At 41.8% G+C, this 14,784-nt stretch overlaps 1 protein-coding gene across 1 annotated transcript in view; it reads left to right on the top strand.

The window, feature by feature from the left end:
• The window catches only part of LOC124042849 (SLAIN motif-containing protein 1-like), a 38,816-nt gene extending 24,900 nt beyond the window's left edge, over positions 1–13,916 (top strand). Inside the window, exons 3-9 of the mRNA XM_046360977.1 lie at positions 411–551; positions 6,960–7,046; positions 7,530–7,685; positions 11,622–11,969; positions 12,280–12,462; positions 12,761–13,076; positions 13,542–13,916. Coding sequence (XP_046216933.1) covers positions 411–551; positions 6,960–7,046; positions 7,530–7,685; positions 11,622–11,969; positions 12,280–12,462; positions 12,761–13,076; positions 13,542–13,617 — 1,307 coding nt within the window. The 3' untranslated portion in view covers positions 13,618–13,916. The remainder of the gene's footprint in view (positions 1–410; positions 552–6,959; positions 7,047–7,529; positions 7,686–11,621; positions 11,970–12,279; positions 12,463–12,760; positions 13,077–13,541) is intronic.
• Positions 13,917–14,784: the final 868 nt, after the last annotated feature.

The following is a 14,784-nucleotide window of genomic DNA, read 5'->3' as shown; positions in this document are numbered from 1 at the left end:
AATCCAGGTTTTTCAGATGTGCATTGTGCAGTACACTGTAATTCCAAATAGTTGCACATAGAGTGACTATATTCACTTTGTCCTATGGAACATAAAGGATGATAATGTAGTATTTACAGCCACATCCATGTATGATTTGACCTCCCAACATAAATTGATGTCAATTGATACATTTATGATGTAAAAATATATAATAAAAAAAACTAGACACTAAGATTAAAACATGTCAAAAGTATTATGAATATGCATTTTGCAGAATACTTGAAAAGGGTGATTTGGTGCAGTGAACAAGTGACTTAATTGGTTTGTTGTGCTCAGTCAATTGAAAATGTGCTCAGAGTGTATGTGTGTGTGTTCTTATTTGTCAGTCTAAGTATTTCAATCTAACCTCCATGTGCTCTTCTCCCCAGGCAAGTGGAGGAGAAGCATCAGCAACTCGGGTCTGGTGTCCTCTGTCCGTCCTTACAGCTCCATCACAGAGTGGATCTCTCCCCTTAGCTGCCCCATCCTGCCTTACACTAAACCTGCTGTGCTAACCACAGAGTCCACAGGTAACATATCCTGCACTGCGTGGCCAGCACTATCAAAGCCTACAACATGAACTGACACACTTAATTTTCTCACCACTATCCAACCAGAATAGACAGAGTGGTGAACATTTGATTGATAGTTTGTCCATAAATGTGTATTTTATTTATCTCATACTCATCCAGAACGCCGCAGCCCGGTGTTCAACTGTCCCAAGTTCTCTCACGTCACCCCGCTCCCTCCTCTCTCCACTGGCTTCTCTACCTAGGATAGGTTAAGTAATCCCTCTCACCCCACCCCCTAAGTTTTAGAGTTCTAATTACCTTATTCACACCTTACAGTAAGTCACTTGCTCATGCATGGCTCACTCACTCACTCACTCACTCACTCACTCACTCACTCACTCACTCACTCACTCACTCACTCACTCACTCACTCACTCACTCACTCACTCACTCACTCATGGTGTGAACTCACACTGCTAAAATGCTCGACCACTGCTACTCCCCCTTCCAGGATGCCCTTTGGCAAATCAGCTCATAACTACATTTTGCTCCTCCCTTCCTATAGGAAGAAACTCAAACAGGGTGTCATGTGTGCTCCCTCTCCGTCCTCTAGGCCACCAGTCTGCTCGTCATGGCCCACACCTGTCACCATCTTAAGTGTGATTGTGCATTATGACACTCACCTGAACTCCTTGATTATCCTGCCCTATATTTGTCACTCCAGTCATCATTGTATGTGTATCATGTCGGTGCGCTGTTTGTTTAATTAATTAAATGTTTTCACTCCCTGAACTTGCTTCCCGACTTGCAGCATACACCATTACACAGGAAGTACCCATGTTAAGGTCTATTCAACATGTTCTGGGTAGCCTCTGAAAATAACATTGATGTATACACAGACACGGTGACTGAGTTCATCAAGAAGTGTATAGGGGATGTAGTTCCCACTGGGACTGTTAAAATCTATCCAAACCAGAAACCGTGGGTAGATGGTAGCATTTGCACAAAACTGAAAGCGCGAACCACCGCATTTAACCATGGCAAGGTAACTGGGAATATGGTTGAATACAAACAGTGTAGTTATTCCCTCTGTAAGGAGATCAAACAGGGAAAATCTCAGTACAGAGATAAAATGGAGTCGCAATTCAACAGCTCAGACAAAAGACTATCTGGCATGGTCTACAGACAATCAGGGATTACAAAGGGAGAACCAGCCACGTTGCGGACTCCAACGTCTTGCTCCCGGACAAGCTAAACACCTTCGCCAGCTTTGAGGATAACACAGTGCCACGGATGCGGATCGCTCCCAAGGACTGTGGGCTCTTGTTCTCCGTGGCCAACGTGAGTAAGACTTTTAAGCGTGTTAACCCTAGCAAGGCTGCAGGCCTAGACGGCATCACTAGCTGCGTACTCAGAGCATGCGCAGACCAGCTTGCTGGAGTGTTTATGGACATATTTAATCTCTCGTTATCCCAGTCTGCTGTCCCAACTTGCTTCAAGATTGCTTTCAACCATTGTTCCTGTTCCCAAGAAAGCAAAGGTAACTGAACTAAATTACTATTGCCCTGTAGCACTCACTTCTGTATCATGGAGTGCTTTGAGAGGCTAGGTAAGGATCATATCACCTTTCCTGACACCCTAGACTCACTTCAATATGCATAACGCCCAATAGATCCACAAACGATGCAATCGCCATCGCACTGCTCTATCCCATCTGGACAAGAGGAATCGCTATGTATCGCTATTCATTGACTATAGCTCAGCCTTCAATACCATAGTACCCTCCAAGCTCATCATTAAGGTTGGGACCCTGGGTCTGAACCCCGCCCTGTGCAACTGGGTCCTGGGCTGCCACCAGGTGGTAAAAGTAGGAAAAAACACCTCCACTTCACTGATCCTCAACACAGGGGCCCACAAGGTTGTGTGCTCAGCCCCCTCTTTTTTCTCCCTGTTCACCCATGACTGCGTTGCTACGCACGCCTCCAACTCAATCATAAAGTTTGCAGACGACACAACAGTAGTAGGCCTAATTACCAACAATGACCAGACAGCCTACAGGGAGGAGGTGAAGGCCCTGGAGGAGTGGTGCCAGGAAAATAACCTCTCCCTCAACGTCATCAAAATGAAGGAGCTTTTATTGGACTTCAGGAAACACAGTGGAGAAGGTGAAAGTTCCTCGGCGTACACATCACGGACAATCTGAAAGGGTCCCCCCACACAGAAAGAGTGGTGTAGAAGGCGCAACAGCACCTTTTCAATCTCAGGAGGCTGAAGAAATTTGTCTTGGCCCATTAGACCCTCACAAATTTTTACAGATGCATAATTGGGAGCATCTTGTCAGGCAGTATAACGGCCTGGTACGGCAACTGCACCGCCAGCAACCACAGGGCTCTCCAGAGGGTGGTGTGCTTTGCCCAACGCATCACCGGGGGTGCACTGCCTGCCCTCCAGGACACCTACAGCACCTGATGTTACAGGAAGGCCAAAAAGACTGAGACTGAAAAACAGCTTCTATCTTAAGGCCATCAGACTGTTAAATAGCCATCACTAGCTGGATACCACCCGGTTACTCAACCCTGCACCTTAGAGGCTGCTGCCCTATATACCCAGACATGGAATCACTGGTCACTTTAAAAATGGAACACTAGTCACTTTAATAATGCTAAATACTGCTTTACTCATTTCATATGTATTGGAGCAGTGGCTTCTTCCTTGCTGAGCGGTATAGGACCGTTTTACTGTGGATATAGATACTTTTGTACCTGTTTCCTCCAGCATCTTCACAAGGTCCTTTGCTGTTGTTCTGGGATTGATTTGCACTTTTCACACCATTTTCCGCACTTTGTCTCTCTAGGAGACAGAACGTGTCTCCTTACTGAGCGGTATGACGACTGTGTGGTCCCATGGTGTTTATACTTGCGTACTATTGTTTGTACAGATGAACGTGGTATCTTTTGGCATTTGGAAATTGCTCCCAAGGGTGAACCAGACTTGTGGAGGTCTACAATTTTTTTTCTGAGGTCTTGGCTGATTTCTTTTGATTTTCCCATGTCAGGCAAAGAGGCACTGAGGCACTGGTAGGCCTTGACATACATCCACAGGTACACCTCCAATTGACTCAAATGATGTCAATTAGCCTTTCAGAAGCTTTTAAAGCCATGCCATAATTTTCTGGAATTTTCCAAGCTGTTTAAAGGCACAGTCAATTTAGTGTATGTAAACTCTGACCCACTGGAATTGTGATACAGTGAATTATAAGTGAAATAATCTGTCTGTAATACCTGTCTGTAAACAAAGTAGTTGTTTTAACCGACTTGCCAAAACTATAGTTTGTGGAATGGTTGAAAAACAAGTTTTAATGACTCCAACCTAAGTGTATGTATACTTCCAACTTCAACTGTATGTGTTTGTTACCAATATAATTTAATTTGATTTGAAGTCAAGGTAAGCTTTTGGTTTTACACATTTTTTGACACCGGGGACTGCCGGTGTAAGTGCTAAAGTTCTTACTCATTGTACACTATAATGTTACTGCATGAATGTAGCGGGTTTACTAACGTGTTCTATTAGCTATGTTGAGTATAATATTACTTTAGCCAATATGGCGACAACGATGTGGGCTGGGTGTAGCGGTATTGATATGGTTTGGCTTGGAAAGTTTTTTTTTGCCTGGTCACATACAGCTGATGTGTTGTGCATTGAAGTCCACAAGTGAAGGGAGAAGGTGAGAGGAGGAGAGCGCATAGATGTGAGAAGGAATACAACGTGGCTGCTATGAAAGTGAACTGTGTTAAACGGAATGAAACAGAATGAAACAGGGTTACATTTGTCCAATAGAATCTCTCGTTTGAAACTGTCGGACTAATGATTACACCCTAGATCAGCTAGATGCATGGAAGAGTGTGCAAGGCTGTATTGAATGTGTCACTGTCTGTCGCCTCAAATTTTCCCTTGACCTGTGTGCACCTACGTTGTAAACTTTCAGTCATAGGTCTAGGTTGTAGCAATCTCATGATGGGTATAGGGAAAATTTGAGTATCATGTAGCCTGAACATATCGCTGTTACATTGAACTGGGTGAATGGAATATGTTGTAATAGAAATAAGGCCATGCTCATGAAGGAAAAAATTATCTGTTGTATGTGTAAGAAATTCAGTGACCGCATATGACTCTAGGACTGTTAATCATACATATTTCATTTTACAAGTCTGGGACTTATCATAAAATAATTTAAAGTATATTAAACTTATGATTTACAAATTATGATCCCTGCTTTGAACCCTTCAGAATGTATTCACACCCCTCAACATTTTTCACATTTTGTTATGTTACAGAGTTGATTTAATTGTCATTTTTTGTTAACGATTTACACAAAATAATCTAATGTCAAATTTTTTTATTAATGGAAAATGAAACGCTAATATAGTTTGATTAGATAAATATTCAACCCTGTGAGTCAATATGTTAAAATCAGCAGCTATTACAGCTGTGAGTCTTTCTGGGTAAGTCACTAAGAGCTTTGCACACCTGGATTGTAAATTATTTGCCCATTAATCTTTTAAAAATGATTCAGCTCAGTCAAGTTGTTGTTGATCATTGCTAGACACCTTTTTCAAGGCTGTCCATAGATTTTGAAGCCGATTTAAGTCAAAACTGTAACTAGGGCACTTATATTCTATAACATCTTGGTAAGCAACTCCAGTGTATATTGGGCCTTGTGCTTTAGGTAATTGTCCTGCTGAAAGGTGAATTTGTTTTATGATTAGTGGTACTCACTGATGTGTTGTCTGTTGGAAACGTTTTCTTCTTGTTAGGTGCCTCATAAGAAGAGGTAGGTGCAGGAGTCAGGAGCAGGAGAGCAAGGAAGTCCTAGTGGCACAGTCGTTTATTATAAAGTCCCAACACAACAACAGCAGGTGGAGAAACACACCCCAACGAAGTCGCCACACATAGGGAAGAATCATGAAACACATGGAGGAGAAACCTCTACTCCTAATACAATACCAACAATACAACGACTGTGAGAAAAAAAAACCTGTGGTGCAAAACACGCACCCCTAACAGAGCAAACACAGCAAATAATCCCGCACAAAGACTATCAGGCAGCGGAGGTTAATAAACCCACCGAAATTAACTAATAGGACACAGGTGTAAACAAAACAGACAGACACAAATGAAAATGAAAAATGGATCGGTGGCAGCTAGTAGGTCGGCGACGACGACCGCAGAGCACCGCCCGAACAGGGAGAGGAGCCACCTTCGGTGGAAGTCGTGACACTTCTAGGATTTTGCCTGTGCTTAGCTCTAATTCCTTTTATAATTAAAAACTCCCTAGTCCTTGCCAATGACTAGCATACCCATAACATGATGTAGCCACCACCATGCTTCAAAATATGAAGAGTGGAACTCAGTGATGTGTTCTGTTTGATTTGCCCCAAACATAACATAACAAAAAGTTAATTTCCTTGGCAGTTTTTTTGCAGCATTATTTTATTCTGTACTGGCGTCCTTCTTTTCACTATTTCATTTATGTTAGTAGTGTTGAGTAACTACAATATTGTTGATCCATCCTCATTTATGTCCTATCACAGTAATTAAACTCGGTAACTGTTTTAAAATCACCATTTATGTCCTATCACAGTAATTAAACTCTAACTGTTTTAAAATCACCATTGGCCTCATGGTGAAATCCCTGAGCAGTTTCCTTCCTCTCTGGCAACTGAGTTAGGAAGGCTGCCTGTGTCTTTGTAGTGACTGTGTGTATTGATACACAATTCAAAGTGTAATTAATAACTGCACCATGCTCAATTGGATATTCAATGTCCGCTTTTGTTTTGTTTTTCCCGTCGACCAGTAGGTGCCCTTTGTGAATCATTGGAAAACTGAGGGACCTTACAGATAATTGTATGTGTTGGGTACAGAGATGGGGAAGTAAATAATCAAGTCAAACACTATTATTGCACAGAGTGAGTCCATGCAACTTGTAACTTGTTAAGCATATTTTTACTCCTGAACTTATTTAGACTTGCCAAAACAAAGGGGTTGACTCAAATCATTTCAACTTTTCATTTTTTATTAATTTGTAAACACTTTGTCATTATGGGATATTGTGTGTAGATCAGCGACACAACATCCAATTTAATAAATGTTTTATTTAGGCTATAACACAACAAAATGTGGAAAAAGTCAAGGGTGTGAATGCTTTCCGAAGGCAGTGTATTTTTGAGAGGGTTAGATTGCTGTCAGCAAAATAGTAATAGTTCCACCTTGACCTTTGATGCTGGCTAGGTATACTTTTTTTCTTTCAATACTTTCAAATCTATATAATGTGCCTAAGGACTATGGGCTAGGGGTTGATTTGGGATAGTGTCAAGGCTTTCTATGGCTCTCCCTCTCTATTTTGAACCCATTTCCTCTTTTTTCCAGCTCCTTTCTCTGCATCCTGCCATCCCTTGCTCCAGCAGCAGACTCTCCCAGGGAGGGGCTCCTGCAGCCTTAACTCGGTTTACCACAGTAAGACTCATCACTGTTATGAAGCATGATGTACCATTGCTAAGTTAAAAGAGGTGAAGACCCATAATTCCATGAGTGATCATGTTGTCCTTGAAAGTAATAACACACTGAAATATGTTAATTCACCAACAGTACTGCAGCATCCTCACTCCACAGCAATATCAAATATATCACACTATTCCAAAAATATTATTATTCACCTCATATTTTTATTCACATCTTCTTGCACTGAACTATTGTGTTCAGTACACTACAGAAAAAGGAGTTGCAGTGAATTCATATATTAGCTTTAACAACACATTACTTTACCATACATTACCATCTGAAGCTGTGGAAGACCATCATCCAACCTCCAGAACCCTATATCTTTTATTTTATTTTATAGCATCTTTGAGATACTCATTTGAATGAAAAGCACTATATAAAATAAATATATTATTATTCATTACCGTACATTAGCATACATTACTGTGTCCTCTGTAGTTGCAGGTGTGAGTCGGCAGCATGCTGCGGTCAGCCCCCAGTCTTCCATGGATAGTGAGGTAGGCACTTCAGAGCTGGAGGATGACACTATATCTATGGGCTATAAACTACAGGACATGACAGACGTACAGGTCATGGCTCGACTGCAGGAGGAGAGTGAGTAGATTACACTCTACTGCTTTTATAATGATAAATATCTTCATCAGTTGGGAATTGTACAAGTAGAAATGAACAATAAACTCAATAACATTTTGTATTGGATACACCTTATAAACACGCTAGATTATGTGGAAGGAACATATGTAGCTGTATATGCTAACAATATATTTTGTTCATTGTTCTACCATGAAGCATAAATGTGCCCGACCGGCTTGATTTGGTCTTATGTGTTTTTTTTTACATGGGATAAAAGTAGAAACTCAGAGCTAGAAAATTGTATATCATACACTACAGTTGAGGAACAATGGGAAAGTAATTCTGCTTTGAAAGTTGATACATTTGCAACCCCACTTTTGAAAAAATGTCCCCTTGAATGTTTTGGTACACCTACTGGAGAGCTCTTCTTTGGCTACACCCATTCAGCATCATTCACACCCTAAGCCCCACCCATCTATTTAAGAATTCACATGTGAGGCCATGTGCTAAACAGAGAGATTATGGTAGTGTATGTTTGTATACAGTTGTTGCATCATGAGCATTCTATTGTCGCCCGACATCAAACTTATCGTTGTCGTTATGAAAAAGTATAAACACAAAAACGACAGGCTGCATGACATCAGCAGCCTGGTTAAAAATGAATTTAGTGTATGTCAATCTAGCATACCATGCAACTAAAATCAACTTTCTAAACAATGTTTTTGTTCCTCTCTAGCTTTTTAGCTAGCTAACGTTAAGTTAGCTGGCTAGCCAGTTCCAATAATGACCATATAATAAATAGTGCATTCGGAAAGTATTCAGACCCTTTTACTTTTTTTCTTATCAATCTACACACAATACCCCATAATGACAAAGTAAAAGCTGTTGTTTAGAAACTTTTTCTAGTGTATTAAAAATAAAAAACTGATATCATAATTACACAAGTATTCAGACTTTACTCAGTACTTTGTTGAAGCAGCTTTGGCAGCGATTACAGCCTTGAGTCTTCTTGGGTATGACGCTAAAAGCTTGGCACACCTGTATTTGGGGAGTTTCTTCAATTTTTTTCTGCAGATCCTCTCAAGCTCTGTCAGGATGGATGGGGAACGTCGAGGCACAGCTTTTTTCAGGTCTCTCTAGAGATGTTTGATTGGGCTCTGGCTGGGCCAGTGGACATTCAGAGACCCGAAGCAACTCCTGCATTGTCTTGGCTGTGTGTTTAAGGTCATTGTCCTGTTGGAAGGTGAACCTTTGCCCCAGTTTGAGAACCTGCTCTAGAGCGCTCAGGACTTCTTCAAGGATCTCTCTGTACTTTGCTCTGTTCATCTTTCCCTCGATCCTGACTAGTCTCCCAGTTCCTGCCGCTGTAAAACATCCCCACAGCACGATGCTGCCAACACCATGCTTCAACGTAGGGATGGTGTCAGGTTTCCTCCAGACGTGACACTTGGCATTCAGGCCAAAGAGTTCAATCTTGGTTTCATCAGACCAGAGAATCTTGTTTCTGTTAATTGAATGATTAGAATATTCCACCCTGAAACCATATAATTGTATGGAATTTATTCGATTGTATAAAATTATAATCAATAAATGTGTAGTTCTAGTCAGAATTAGGGTAAAACAATACAGCTAATGTTTGTCTTTGTAGTGTCTTAAAAACCAGACTGTCTGAGCAGGATTCGGTGCCGACCTTGGCTGTGGGCCACTGAGAGTACTTCCCAGGGTCTCCCTATCTTGAGGGAGGAAGGAGTGATTCCCACGGCCACCTCTAATCTTTGTCGGCTGGGTAGTGGGATAGTATGTGCGTAGGATATCTACTGTTTTTGTGGAAGTATGTGCACAGCTATAAAATTGATGTCCTTTTATTCTTGACTTTAGAACGTTCTCTGAATAAACTGTGCTAACCTTTTGCATAAGCTGAGTCTTTGACTAAGTATTATTATACCCATGGTCTTACAAAACCACAGGGATTTGTCAGAGCTATTGATTGTTAGTTATTACCATTGGGATTGAAAATTCTCATGACAGTTTCACATGGTCTGAGAGTCATTTATATGCCTTTTGGCAAACTCCAAGCGGGCTGTCATGTGCCTTTTACTGAGGAGTGACTTCCGTCTGGCCACTCTACCATAAAGGCCTGATTGGCGGAGTGCTGTAGAGATGGTTGTCCTTCTGGAAGGTTCTCTCATCTCCACAGAGGAACTCTGGAGCTCTTTCCGGGTGACCATCGGTTTCTTGGTCACCTCCCTGACCAAGGCCCTTCTCCCCCGATTGCTCAGTTTAAGTGGGCGGCCAGCTCTAGGAAGAGTCTTGGTGATTTCAAACTTCAATTTAAGAATGATGGAGGCCACTGGGTTCTTGGGGACCTTCGTTGCTGCAGAATGTTTTTTTTTTTAACCTTCACCAGATTTTGTACCTCGACACAATCATGTCCTGGAGCTCTACGGACAATTCCTTCGACCTCATGGCTTGGTTTTTACTCTGACATGCACTGTTGACCGTATGACCTTATATAGACAGGTGTGTGCCTTTCCAAATCATGTCCAATCAATTGAATTTACCACAGTGTAGACTCCAATCAAGTTGTAGAAACATCTCAAGGATGATCAATGGAAACAGGATGCACCTGAGCTCAATTTCTAGTCTCATAGCAAACGGTCTGAATACTTATGTAAATAAATTGTGGAATAAAATAAACCAATTGTGGAAAAAGTCAAGCAGTCTGAATATTTTCCGAAATGCACCGTAGCTGACAGCGTCTTAACTTAGCTAATTTGTATTAATTATTACAGGAAAATAAACTCACAACAAGGTTATTATTTACAAGTTAATGGTGAGCTAATGACAAAAAATAGCTTAAGGTTGTGAGTGTGATGACATAAAAGCAAGGCATTCTACCAGAGAATTTTAGAACTTGGACACTGTCTCATTGGCCTAACGTAGGGGTCTCCAACCATGTTCCTGGAGAGCTACCATCCAGTAGGTTTCTGCTCCAACCCCAGTTGTAACTAACCTGGTTCAGCTTATCAACCTGGTAGTTATTAGAATCAGGTGTGCTAGGTAAGGGTTGGAGTGAAAACCTACAGGACGGTAGCTCTTCAGGAAGAGGGTTGGAGAGCCCTGGCCTAACGTTATATCCTAATTTGACTTTGGTGCAGGTCATGTTGTTCTTCACATTACAGTCTATGGTAAACACACATTATATCAACTAAAATTAATGTTTATTTGTCACATGCACAGGATACAGAAGGTGCAAACGGTACACTGGTTACTTGCATAGTGAAGTCTTTTGTTTAGACATGTAGCTAGATAAACAATTAACCATAATCCCAAATCTTAAAATTACTACCCTGCATGAATCTATAGGTAGCGAAAGCTAACCAACAAGATTCAATGTTAACTAGCTAGCTAACATTAGGCTATAACTAGCAATGCAACTGGATCGGCGTTGCAAATAATATTACCACACAGAGTAATCCGGAGACAGGCGTTCTCTTTTTGACTCCCTCCGCATATTTGCAATCAAACGCCTTAGCATACACTGCTTCCAACGGGCATTCAACTAATTTCAAAACTCTGCTAGAAAGTAGAGAGTATTAGCAACAGTTTTGCAGTTCTTCTTGATATCGTTCAAAAAGAGCTGCGTTAGAAAGGATTACCTACACATACTGACCAGCTCATGTTATAGACAGAAGCATGCTACATGGCAGACCAATCCGAACTCATCTCTCGGCATGTCCGGCTAATCCATTATCTCAGCAAATCGTGGCTAGAGGAAAGGTTCCTATCGTTTTCCGTGGCTAAATCATCTAGGCTCATCATTTAACAATTGTATTCATATTTACAGATGGCATACATGTTTGTTATCAAGGACCATGAAAGTGAAAATAAAGAAAACCCTTGAATGAGTAGGTGTGTCCAAACTTTTGGGTGGTACCGTATGTCTCCCTTCACCAGGCCTGCGTCAGGAGTACGCCACTACGTCTTCTTCGATCACGGCCAGCCGTGGCAGCTCCAGCTTCTCACTCCGGTGCAGCGAGATGGACCTGGACGAGGAAGAGGAGGATGAGGAGGGCTACAACCAGCTCCCTCCGCCCCAGCCTCGGCTGCTCAGGACTGGGTCCATGCAGTGGGGCAGCCTGTCTCACTCACACACCTTCTCCAGTATCTCCAGTATCAGGGAGTGCAGCAGGCGCAGCACCTCCACCCCTCAGTACTCCCTCAGTGGGTTGTCCCAGTACCAGCAGCAATTCTCTGGACCCTCCAGACTCATCGTGGACACACATGGATACAGGTCCAGCACAGGTCAGTCTCGAGCTGGGGTGTTCCATCCTAGTAGACCCACAGGGTATGCAGGCTTTTGTTCTGGCCCAATGCTAACACATCTAATTCAACTTATCAGCTGATCATCAGGCCTTGAGTAGTTGAATTGTGTTGGTACTGAGCTGGAATTAAAGCCTGCATACCCTGTTGATCTCCAGGACCAGGACTGAAGAACACTGGCCAAAACACAGAGTAATACGTTTCATGCATGTCTTCCCGGTTTGATTGCAATGGATTTTTAACTTCCCTCTTTTGACTGTGGACATTTGATTGTGTCTCCATGGTTACGTAGACAAGTTGCGGAGAAGCATGCCCAACCTGATCCGAGCTCCCAGCATGCATTACGATCCCAGTGTTGTTCCAAGCCTGGTGTCTCCTGTCAATCACTCATCTGGCCCCTCCTCCCTGCCAGTAACCATGCGGAACAGCCAAAGCTTCGACTCGTCCAATGGGCTTGCACGACTTCAGTCCTCCAGTAAGATCTCTCCCATATTGGTTTACTATCAGTTGTGTCAGTACAGGAATCCTGCACACTGTCTTGCCCTTTATTTTGATTTATTGTTTTCCTCCTCCTCTTACAGAGTTTTTTTTATTATTTTGATATGTGTTATGTATAAAATATGTTGATTCTTTACACAATGACTTAACAGAAAAGGAACCAGTATCAACTGTTTATGTAAGCCTATTTAATTTAAGCTCATTGCACCCCACATTCTTGGGTTAGAATAGTTTGATGACTGACTAACCCTTCTTTCCTTTTCCTCTGCCTTCAGTTCCCTCCACCGCCCAGCTCAGCCAGCGATTCCAGAGTGTGGGAAACTTCCACACAACCCCTAGACACCCTGTCAAGGCCACAGCCTATGTCAGCCCCACGGTCCAACAGGGTCCCTTCTCCTCCTCCAACACCCTCTCTACCTCTGCCATTCTTCACAACATCCCCAGCAGTGCACCCAAGGCCCTCAAAGTCACCATCCCCAGTGGTGTCCCCCAGCCCTCCTCCATCCCCCGTAGTGCCTTACCACGACCCGCCTCTTTCACAGGGACCGGTGGCACCCCCCGCCCCAGCAAGATTGCCCAGCCCACACACAGGTAAATAGGGTCATTCGGACTAAGGGTGAAAAGATGCCTGTCTATTTTACTTTCCAAATTAACATTAGCGTGCTATAAAAAATAATATGATTATAGATTATCTACAGAATGTTATCCATGATATTATATAATATTACCTTTAGCTGATTATTGTAGCCTCAAGAATGTGGGTACATTATCGAGGGTCATGTTAAATAGAAAAGTATGAGAGGAAAAGCAGTATTTCTATAAAATGTTGTTGTTGTTACACTTTATATGAAGGGTACCTACATAAGAACTTCATAATCAATACAAAACACGTTCATTAGCAGTGCAACATATCCTCATACGATTGGGTCTAAATGTATAACTCAACTATCCCATTTCATCCTGAGTGATTTATCTTTGAATCTCCCTCTATATAAATATATCTCCCTCCCTCCCTATCTCTCACTCTCTCTCTCGACCCCTCTCACTTTCTTGCAGTCTATTGACCCCCCCAAAGAGCCTGGCTGCGCTAAGCGCCCTGAGAGACGGCAGCTGGAAGGATGGCTGCTACTGAACCCGGGATGTTGTATAACACCTCATCATTTATTGGGTTACTGTAAGATCTCTATGTTCTGAACCAAGGCCTGAGGCCATGGATCATTCATATGGGCCATATGAGTCGCAGCTTGAAGGGATACAGTGCATTTACAAAGAATTCACACCCTTGACCTTCTCCACATTTTGTTGTGTTACAGCCTGAATTTAAAATGGATTAACATTTGATTTCTTTTGTCACTGGCCCATAATGTCAAAGTGGAAATATATTTTAACATTTATTTTTACAAATAAATTAAAAATGAAAAGCTGAAAAGTCTGAAGCCAATAACTATTCAATCCTTTGTTATGGTAAGACTAAATACGTCATATGGACTCCCTCTGTCTGCAATAATATTGTTTAACATTATTTTTGAATGACTACCTCATCTCTGTACCCCACACATTCAATAATCTGTAAGGTCCCTCAGTCAATCAATGGTGACTTTAAAAGAGTTACTGAGTTAAATGGCTGTGATAGGATAAAACTGAGGATGGATAGTCACTCCACAATACTAACCTAATTGACAGAGCAAAAAGAAGGAAGCCTGTACAGAATTAAAACAAATCCAAAACATGCATCCTGTTTGCAACAAAGCACACAAGTAATACTGCAAAAAATGTGGCAAAGCAATTAACTTTTGGTCCTGAATACAAAGTGTTATGTTTGGGTCATATCCAATACAACACATTACTGAGTACCACTCTGCATATTTTCAAGCATAGTGGTGGCTGCATCATGTTATGGGTATGCTTGTAATAGTTAATTATTATTATTATTATTATATTATAGTTAAGGACTGGGGAGTTCTTCAGGATAAAAAAAATGGAATGGAGCTAAGCACAGGCAAAATCCTAGAGGAAACCCTGTTTCAGTCTGCTCTCCACCAGACACTGCGAGATGAATTCACCTTTCAGCAGGACAATAACCTAAAACACAAGAAGACAGTGAATTTCCTGAGTGGCCGAGTTACAGTTTTGACTTAAATCTACCTGAAAATCTCTGACAAACCAATTTGACAGAGCTTGAACAATTGAAAATAATAATAGGCAAATGTTGCACAATCCAGGTGTGGAAAGCGCTTAGAGACTTACCCAGAAAGACTCACAGCTGTAATCACTGCCAAAGATGCTTCTATAAAGTGTT

Source organism: Oncorhynchus gorbuscha, linkage group LG09 (genome assembly GCF_021184085.1).
Source record: "Oncorhynchus gorbuscha isolate QuinsamMale2020 ecotype Even-year linkage group LG09, OgorEven_v1.0, whole genome shotgun sequence".
NCBI lineage: Eukaryota > Metazoa > Chordata > Actinopteri > Salmoniformes > Salmonidae > Oncorhynchus > Oncorhynchus gorbuscha.
This window is presented reverse-complemented; position numbering and strand designations above follow the sequence as displayed.